This window comes from Lolium rigidum, chromosome 2 (genome assembly GCF_022539505.1).
Source record: "Lolium rigidum isolate FL_2022 chromosome 2, APGP_CSIRO_Lrig_0.1, whole genome shotgun sequence".
Classification (NCBI taxonomy): Eukaryota; Viridiplantae; Streptophyta; class Magnoliopsida; order Poales; family Poaceae; genus Lolium; species Lolium rigidum.
In genome coordinates this window covers 57,269,496-57,279,245 of record NC_061509.1, presented here as the reverse complement: position 1 = coordinate 57,279,245, position 9,750 = coordinate 57,269,496, and the positions used below count along the sequence as shown (strand labels likewise).

The 9,750-nt window shown below is 41.9% G+C and overlaps 1 protein-coding gene across 1 annotated transcript; it reads right to left on the bottom strand.

The window, feature by feature from the left end:
* Window positions 1-515: 515 nt before the first annotated feature.
* LOC124689778 (succinate-semialdehyde dehydrogenase, mitochondrial) lies at window positions 516-8,964 on the bottom strand. Its single transcript, XM_047223249.1, has 20 exons — window positions 8,878-8,964; window positions 8,621-8,737; window positions 7,704-7,803; window positions 6,979-7,027; window positions 6,798-6,885; window positions 6,597-6,707; window positions 6,187-6,249; window positions 5,982-6,092; window positions 5,566-5,631; window positions 5,398-5,475; window positions 4,499-4,576; window positions 3,352-3,418; window positions 3,183-3,268; window positions 2,551-2,583; window positions 2,409-2,441; window positions 1,762-1,862; window positions 1,510-1,595; window positions 1,073-1,179; window positions 904-981; window positions 516-832 (listed from the first exon to the last, which is right to left on the bottom strand). The coding sequence occupies exons 1-20, from the start codon at window positions 8,962-8,964 to the stop codon at window positions 800-802; spliced, it is 1,572 nt and encodes a 523-aa protein (XP_047079205.1). The 3' UTR covers window positions 516-799.
* Window positions 8,965-9,750: the final 786 nt, after the last annotated feature.

Below are 9,750 nucleotides of genomic sequence, written 5' to 3'. Positions count from 1 at the left end.
GATAAACTTGTGAATCGCCATAGCCCTCGATGTGTTTCAGACGGTCTCCTTGCATGCCCGCGACTAGCTTGACCATCAGCTTAGAAACAAATTACGAACGTGACAACATGAATCGCTACTACTAAATCCGTCTTAAAATATATTCTCATGACTATAGGTGTTTGGAACGGTAGCCAAAATTTCCGCGGATGAAGCTGGTGTTAATGTCCTGGACACAGTATTTTCACAAGCAGGTGATACTACAAGGCACTAGCAGCATATTATTGATGATCTGTGAGACTGGTCTTGCGATTCCTATACCATACGAACATTGGCTGCAGGCTGCAGCATCATAAAAATTCAACTCCTCCCTCCGATCCTAAATGCTAGTCGCATGTTCAATGAACCTAAACAGACTTTAGCCTATATTTTGCCTAAATTTGGGATAAGTATATGGGGCTGGAGAGTAGCACTTTAGAAGCGCTTGTTCTGTACTAAATGAACATCGTGATAACTATCTTTTTCAAACGGGAACATCGTGATAACTATCGATACTGAAGTTTTGAGATTAAGCCATGCTGATACTTAAGTTTTGAGAGAAGCCACTATTTATCTTCCACGTCATTCATGTACAACTCATTACAACCTTTTTATTCTGCCGTGGCTTGCTCTCTTTATTTCAGCCTTCTACTATGTTCTCCAGGAGCCTCCACGGTGCACTCCTCTCTTACAACTCAGTATCCCCTCCCGTACTCTAGACCTAGACCCGACAGCGCACCAGCACTGTGGTTCAGGCACCAGCAAAGGCCAACGTCAAGCATCAACTCAGGTTTCCCATGCATACATACTTGATCTGCACCACAGTAAAGTAAATGAGCATCGATGATTGACGATCAAAGATAGCTTACGAATTTGTATACCAACCTCCAGGTAGTCATCCATGCCATATTTTGACCCCTCTCGCCCAAGGCCAGATTGCTTAACCCCACCAAATGGTGCTACCTGGAAATTATGTGAAAAAAATATATATATCGATACGCTGTAGGACAGAAAACAGGGAATTGAGCAGCAATTCTGTTTGGCGCTTTCTTACCTCTGTTGAAATCAATCCCTCATTCACACCAACAAGCCCGTACTCAAGAGCTTCGGAAACACGCCATGACCGAGGTATGCTCTTTGTAAACATGTATGCGGCTAACCCTGCAACATCACTGATAATGAGGCTGCCATACTCGATGCAAAAAAGAACTAGGAAATGGCCCCCAGGTTTCAGCATATTTCAGAAAGATAGCCCTAAACTGAGACTGGGACATCACTGAAATGAAAATTGCTACTGCTAGGATTTTTTAAGATGGTACTCAACATTAGAGGGTCATACATCACAGATTATAGTTTCCAGTATCGATGTTGTATCATTCTCTACTAATGTTTACTGACTGAAGCATACTCTGCTGCAGATTTTTTATGAGGGCGGTATAAAAAAGGGAGATGCGAAAAATGTCACAAGTGCACTTGGGCCAGATAGTGAACCTGCATTTGTGTCATTGGCTAACTGGATTGCTTCTTCCTCGGTTTTGAATGGTATAAGTGGTGCAACTGGACCAAAAACTTCTTCCCTGAAGCAAAAGATAGCATTAACCTTGTCAAATCATCAAGATTACAGATATGAACAAGATTGTAAACCGAAAAAGACTGGCCCAAGGATTTAACTGTTTCTTGACATAGAAGTAAAAACTATTCAGTGAAGAAAAGAGGGCTATGATGTATAAACTTGAACTCTACCTGAAAAGAAGCATATCGCTGCTGACGTTCCCTACCACAGTTGGCTCATAAAATGACATCCCGAGGCTGTGCCTTTTACCACCGAGTATGATATTGGCTCCCTACAGAAGGATTAAAGTGATACTTTACCACGCAGTTGCAAAGAATTATAGTCATCAACTGAGGCATGGAAACAAACAAGGTGCTGGTCTTAACTGTAGCAAGCAAGGATCATAAATTCCAAGCTAAACCAAGCCTTGCCCATGTTATCATTATTCAGGAATAATTGTAGATACCAACTCTACTACGGTTTCAATAACCAGAATCGGCCACGGAAAAAAGTTGCCACAAATATATATAGATATATGTTGGAGTTCTTAGGGTATATAAATTAGATACCAGACAAGAATTGGTACAGAGTCATGTTTTCTTGTGGGTGAGTACAGAATCATGTTTTCTTGTGGGTGGGTGGGGGCAGTTAGGTGGGGTTAACCAGAGTTCACCAAAGTTGTAATCTCTCAACCAAGTGCTTTCTGATGCATGGTTTTAGGAACCATGACAAACAATCCAATCCAGCTGGGGGCAGGAATTGGTCCAGTTATAGATCTTGGGACTCCCTTTTAATTTCAATAGAAAAAGTGGACACCATTATAGTGATTTGAGATTACCTTTGATGTAGCATCATCTACAAACTTCTCTACCTACAGGAGAAAAGGTAAACAAATAAAACATATGAAGACTGCTTTAGAGCAAAGACGGAAAAAGATGCCGAACAATCTTGATAAATTACTGCAAGTGCAAGATGCAAACCTTTTGAACAGCAGCTTCATTGATTAGTGGACCCTGCACATGAAAGGAACTGTAAGATCTAAATGAGGTAGAAAAACAAGAGAACAGAGCAGATCACAAGCAAATCAAGCATTATTCATTATGATGCAACATGAAGGTGAACGGTAAGGGTATCTTTGGACCACGGGATTCTGAACACAAAAGAATAAGAGCAACGTAAGATTGAGATGTCATGGCTTGTGGAATCCGACAGGATACCGAAGTACAAGATTATGCAAAACTGGCTCTTTATGTGATCTAACCTAAAGAGAGAGAAGGTTCATCCATTTATGCAAGACACAGTAAATTTGTTATGTGATCTAACCTCTTGCTACAAAAAATGAAGTGTCGAAAAGCAACCTAAGGAATTTCGGCAGTCTCCTTCCTTTGACCCAAACGGATTTCATAAGAAAAAAATCCTATTGATTGAAGTCCTAAAAAATATCCTATGGAAGTCCTTCAATCCAAAGAGACCTAAGTACTGCAAAATTAGGTATTTTTATAGCTCATATACATTGCATGAGAAAACATTGTTCAAGCACTTAACACAAGAAACACCTAGCTTAAACTGTGTAGCTCAATATGTACCAGTCATACTCAACACACTTACATACCTGTGATGTACTCTCTTCTAGCCCGTTACCAACCTGCAAACTCTGAACAGCCTTGACAAATGCACTTGCAAATTTTTCGTAGATACCTATATATGCAAACCAACCCTCATTTTTTTAGCGGAACAAATAGGCCCCAGTAACATCTATGTGACATAAGTGATCACTTTACCTTCCTGCACCAGTATCCTGTTTGCACATACACATGTCTGTCCACTGTTACGAAACTTGGCAGCAAGCTGTACACAAATGAAAATGGTGAATATGCATCTCTCATAATTCAAAATGATACAAGTTACCCATTTCAAGTTTTCAACAGCTACGTATGTTAGTAGAAGAAGTAGAAAACGTGTTATATATGTAACAAATTTCAATTAGCCATTCTCAAAAAAAATGTTGCTATTTTCTTTGTCATATAGAGATGTTATTATACTCTAAAACAGTAATAGGGATAAGCTTTTATTTACTCTTGTTGTCTCAAACAGGTTATGCACTTTGGCATTAGGTTTTGTGTTTGATCTGAACTGGATGTATCTTCCTTCCATGCAAACAGAAACCTTCCATGTAGTGAGGTGTGGATAGAACATAACTAAGGGTTAATAGTGTTTGAACTGGCAGTTGCAAAATAAGTTCTAGGCTGATGAAAACTGAGTACTAGCTCAGTGGCAAGGCTAGCGAGTGCGCAGCCAGCCCACCCGGGTTCGAATCCCCATCTCGCGGTAATTTGCAGGGAGGGGCAAACTGTAAACCGGGTTATTATCCTAGCGTCCTTCCGCGGGGAGAGTCTCATCCTACTAACAACGTATAGCCAAGGGAGGGATCATTCCCCCATTGGTCAACATAAGAATTAGGATGCTTGAACATATGTGTTTGGATCAGGGATTAGTGTTATCACTTGTCTCCCCTATGTGATTGAAGGATGGTCAATTGTGACCATAAGGCTATACGAACACGCTTATGGCAGGAGAATTTGTGATGGCGGGGGAACAGGGGAGGGGTCTACCATATGCACTACCCAATATGCTGGCAAGGCAGCTGCATTACCTAGTAGCTCAGTAAAAAGAGTCAAAAACTACATGTGTATACAGTAACCCAGGAAAACAGAGCATTTACGAGTTTACATGTTAAAACCGTAGCATTTAGGAAAAACAATAGACATTATGTGAGTATTAGACATTATGTAGAAATTCACCATAACTACGATGGTGTTCATCAACCTCAAGAGCTAAAGATGATTTTCGTGGTCTGTATGGTAGTGGAAATACAAACAATGATCCCAAAAGAGTTGCAGAAGGGAGGAAAAGCTAGTTTTTACTTACACTGCCTTTAACAGCAACCTCAATATCTGCATCATCGAAAACAATGCAAGGTGCATTCCCACCAAGTTCCAAAGAAACCTACAGGAGAATTATTCTTGTGAGCGCCAGGTTGGGAGGTAGCACAATGAAGTGAAGCAATAAAAGCTGTGCATAAACATTCCCAATAATAATAAAGAAAAAATATGCATATATCATGAATAAAATTCCAACAAAAGATGACATCATGATGGCAAAGCAATATATTACTAACATGTGGTATAATGCTATTAATAGCCGCCAGGCAGCAGTTAGGTACTTAAAAGTGAGAACTCTATAAAGGGCATACCCAGTGCTCAAAGCTCCCACACATTGTGGGGTCTGGGGAAGGGTATTTCTAGGCAGCCTCTATATCCAACACATTTAAAGAATAAAATGCCATTATGAGTCTGGTTTTGAAACGAACAGGCCCAGAAAAGCACCACCAGGGTGGTTTCAGAAATTGGGTGGTTTTCAACTATTTTATTGTTTCACGTTGAGTCCGATTTTCTATATTTAATGTTTGGGATGCACCTAATAAGAAGTAATTAATGAACAAATTTCAGGCTGACTTGCCTCTACTAGATAGTATCTAGGGCCTAAATCGGACAAAAACTTGTCCTAAGACATAAGGTAGGGGCCAGTTACTCCTGGATTACTGAAGTCTTTTGTACTCTTACATGTTCACCAAAAAATAGGATAGTTATTGCAATATTCAATCAAACCAAATCAACAGATCAACATATGGCAATCCGACATGCTCTAATACAAGACAGCTCTATGGATACACAAGAAATTCAAACTTCAGAGTATTTAACAGTGTTCAAACTCCAGGGCTCGCAGATGAAGAGTAATTTTTTCCCAATTAGTTTCTCAATACATACCTTTTTCACAGTATTTGCTGATCCGGCCATGAGTTTTTTACCTACAGCTGTTGATCCCGTGAATGTGATTTTTCTGACCTATAAAAGAAAAGATTTTATCATGTAAAACACAATACTCCACTTAACATATATAAAAAAAAAAATTGAAAAAGAAGAAAGGAAATAAACCTTTGTACTCTGTGTTAGCGCATCACCTATCTCAGGAGCATTACCCATCACAACATTCAGCGCACCCTGGATAAAGGAATATGACCAAAATAGATGCCATGAATTTCAGATAACAATAACAGACAAATAACTTGGCATGTGGTGGTAAAAAATGGGAATTACAATGTAATCTAATGCACCTGAGACCTGGTCTTTTCCCTAATAAGTTTAGTAATCAAATTTGCTAGGTAACTGAGAACATAACATGAGTAGCCGAGAACCTCTTCGGTTCTAAGTCCTTACTTTATCTTAGTCATTACAGAAAGTTAGGAATAATTCATTTGAAAAAAGAACTTCGACAAGTGCAGTAATATTGAAACAGAATAGATAGTGATATGCAAATATGATTGGAATTGTAGAGAACTTGAGAGAATTACAGCAGGTATTCCAGCTTGAAGAGCAAGGTCTGCTGCAGCTAATGCTGTCAGAGGTGTGAACTCTGATGGCTTGACAACAACAGTGCATCCACAAGCCAATGCTGGTCCAACCTGAGCGTAACCATGGATAAGAAAATGCACAACCATAGTTACTTTTTATTTGAACATCTGAACAAATGGAGAAGTGTAATGTTTTGGTTCAAACCTTTCTGGTTATCATCGCTAAAGGAAAATTCCATGGTGTAATAGCTCCAACTACCCCAATAGGCTGTAGAAAATAATCGTTATGGCATCATGGTTACCTCACATGTAAAAGTGACCATAGTAGACAAATATCAAAACACAAAAACATATGTTCAGTGCATCAGGTCAAGAAAACGTTCTGAGAAATTTGAGTAGCGGTCCAAAACAATGAAAGGTGGAAAATATACGAACTGATGGTGAAATTTTGAGTACCTATCAAGAAATTTTACTTGATAAAATGAAAGGTGGAAAATGTACAAACTGATGGTGAAATAATTTAAACAAATATAGAAGTAAAAGATTTATTGAGGTTTAAATGATTAAGACAAGGCGGGGGGCATAATAAATTTTAAAAAGCCATTAGCATATTACCTGCTTCAGAACCAATATTCTGCGGTCAGCCAGGGTAGGTGGAATAATATCACCATATACACGTTTTGCTTCCTCAGCAAAATATTCTATGAAACTTGCACCATAATTTACCTGAATTGACAATTAGCAACAATCAGTCTACCACCCTTTAAGATGATAAGATCCAGCTAACTAATATCAGTGCACAATTTCAGCAAGTACCTCCCCAAGGGCTTCTTTCATAGGCTTCCCCTGTTCCAGTGTCATGAGAAGTGCAAGTTCTTCCTTGTGTGAAATAAGTAGATCATGCCTTTGTTGAATATATATATATAGTGAGAAGAATAATCCAGGTGATACTACAAGATATTCATGCTATTATTAACATTTAATTCGTACAAACTACCATTTTCTTAGTGCCTTGCTCCTTTCACTTGCAGTGAGTTTGCTCCAAGCTACAAAAAGGAAAGGGTGAGAGTGAGCAACCAAAACTAGAAGTAGTAAATGCAGAAGTACCTATAACCAAATATACAAAGAAAAAACAATTGCTTAGTCATACAAATACAAATAGAAGGCGGGCGACAAAAAAAAAGCAATCAATTGCTTAGTCATACAAATACTTATAGAAGGCAGGCGACAAAACAAAGCAATCGATATGAGTGTCCTGCCAGGCATTGAAAATCATAACTAAACTTAATTAAGATAAGGAAGGTTTGCATCAATGAGAGCATGCATTAGATATTTTGAAATGAACATTTCCGAAACAACAATCATATATTCACCTCATTTGGGCACACTGTAGTGATCTTGATTTTTTATGAGATTTTTGTAGTTACCAAAAGTGACAGAATTAACCGTATTATATATCAATATAAATAGTAAGCCAGATAGAAAGCATTTTATGATATGCAGAAGATATTAGTTGATTGTGGAGACAACAGTCACATGTGAGCAAAGTTCACTTTATTCATAACATTCCCTCCAGTGATAGTCTTCGTCAGATGCAGAAGGAATTTTATTTGCATATATTAAGACTATGAGCATGTTCCAAGGTTTGACTATGACACTTGCAAAACATTATTTGATCAGTATCCAAGCATAAAAACTGAATGTAGTGATGTGTTGACATACAATAAAACGTAGTGTTCGCGGAAGCTATTGCATCAGATGTTTCTCTGTTGCCCATGCAGGCAACATTAGCAATGACCTCGCCAGTTGCCGGATTTTGCACCTACGAGAACATAGATTAGAGAAGTGATATAGTATAAACAGTGAGTAGAGGTATTCCAGTACCAACATTTCATTGATTTTTCACAGTGTTATCCTACACAGCAAACTGAGAAGAGGCAAGGCCAGCTAAGTTCCAACACTATTTTCATGACTATTACAGTGGCATCAAAGGATCCGATTCGTAATGCAGGATACAGCCATGCTAAAGAATCAAGATTACCCCATGGCCCCAATCCTTATCGGGCAAGAGGAAAAATCTAATAGCACTAACGTCCCAGGAATGGGATCAAAAGGCCAAGCAGCATATTCAGAGCTCATACATGCAGCACTAAGTGTATGCTCCTGTTTGAGCATCAATGACACTGGTGGAGCTTTTCCATCTCAACACTGGTTCATCAGCCTGTCAATAGTAGTGGGTGCCACAACCTAATTTATGTACTCCTCTCGTCAGACTCCCTTTGTATTTTGGTAACCAACACCAACACATGTTTACACGAAGTGCATAACTCTGTTTAGCACACTCAACCAGAGAGTCTTGCAGTGCCGCCCACAACCTGCTCGGCTGATTACCCCAGTGAGCAAACAGCGTGTTCACAAGCTAAGCACACACGACTAAAACGTACACGAGCAAAATCGCAGTCCAGCAGAACGAACAGAGGATTCGGCACCAATATTCCAACTCCCACCCACCCCATGCCACACGGAATCTTGGAGCACAACCGAGCAATAACACCTGATTACCTTGAAGTAACCGCGCCAGCCCACAAGCTTCGCGGAAGCACCAATACGGTGTGATGGAGGGAGTGAAGAGTAGTTACCTCGAGGGTCTTCCCGTCGTAGGCGTCGACCCACTTGCCGCCGATGAGGCCTTGCGTCCTGAGCAGCCCCGCCGCCCGGATCTTCTCCATCGCCGCGGCCGCGTCCACGCTGCCCATCTGCTCACCTCACCCAGAAAACTCGACGGACTGAGCACAACAGCACGGCAGTGATCCTCCCCGTGTCGGCGGGAGGGCGCGGGGTATGAAGGAGCGGAAAGGAGCGCGGGCGAGTGCGGTTGGGGGGAAAGAGGGCGTACGTGGCGGCGGCTGGTGAGGCGCGAGGAGGCCGCCGAGGAGGCGAGGATGTGGCGGGCGCCGAGCGCCGCCGCGCGTCGCATCGTCATCGACATCTGGAAGCGCCGGGGAAGGAGACGACGAGTGAGGCAGCGGGCCACCTCGTCAGACTGAGGATTTGTTTTCCGAGATGAAAGCAAGTAGACCACGGGTACGGCACGAGCACTTTACACGTGGGCTGCTGAGCTGTGCAGATTTTGGAATTTTGAACGTTCGGTGATAGCGACCTCCCAACCTCGGCACAAATTATAGCAAGTCCAAGTGGTTTGCGCGTTTGGGGAAACGTCGCTTCCCACTCGTGTCTCCCAAACATGTCCCTCATCAGAAATTTAAATAGTTTGTATTTAAAAGCGATCGTTCCCGTCGAAGTCGTCGCGATCAGAGTAGCGGCGATCAAGTACTGGGCGCGCGATTATATTATAGACCGGTGGTGCAAGCTAATTTAGAAGAAGGGGTTGAGCGACACCGACGCATCCTGAGTCGACGTAGGCACGTCGATCACGTTGAACTCGTCGTGATCTGCCCGGTGTGCATACTCCGTCGCCGACGCCGAGGCAGAGACCGACGCAGGTGTAGTAGCAGATGTTGTCGCAGACGCGTCTGCCGGCTCTTGCTCCGGGGTTGGGGTTGCTGCCGCTGCCTGGGCCGCCGCCTCGGCCACCGCCATTTTGGCTCCGATGTCGTCGAGGATCTGGCCTTTGAAGAAGTTGTACGTGGCCCGCGTCCGGGGAGACATTCCTTTTGTCGACGCTCTCAGCGGGGACATGCCGTCCCTGCATTTCTTGAGCTCCATCTTCTCCTCTTGCCTCTTGAGCAGCGCCGCCCACCTTTCGTCG

Excerpts from the sequence above, each read along its gene's own strand:
- LOC124689778 (XM_047223249.1), bottom strand. The coding sequence starts at position 8,964 with ATGACGATGCGACGCGCGGCGGCGCTCGGCGCCCGCCACATCCTCGCC. Across the intron at positions 4,577-5,397 it reads CAGCAAATACTGTGAAAAAG|GTTTCTTTGGAACTTGGTGG; the intron begins GTATGTATTGAG and ends ATTCTCCTGTAG. Across the intron at positions 2,584-3,182 it reads TAGAAGAGAGTACATCACAG|GGTCCACTAATCAATGAAGC; the intron begins GTATGTAAGTGT and ends TTTCATGTGCAG.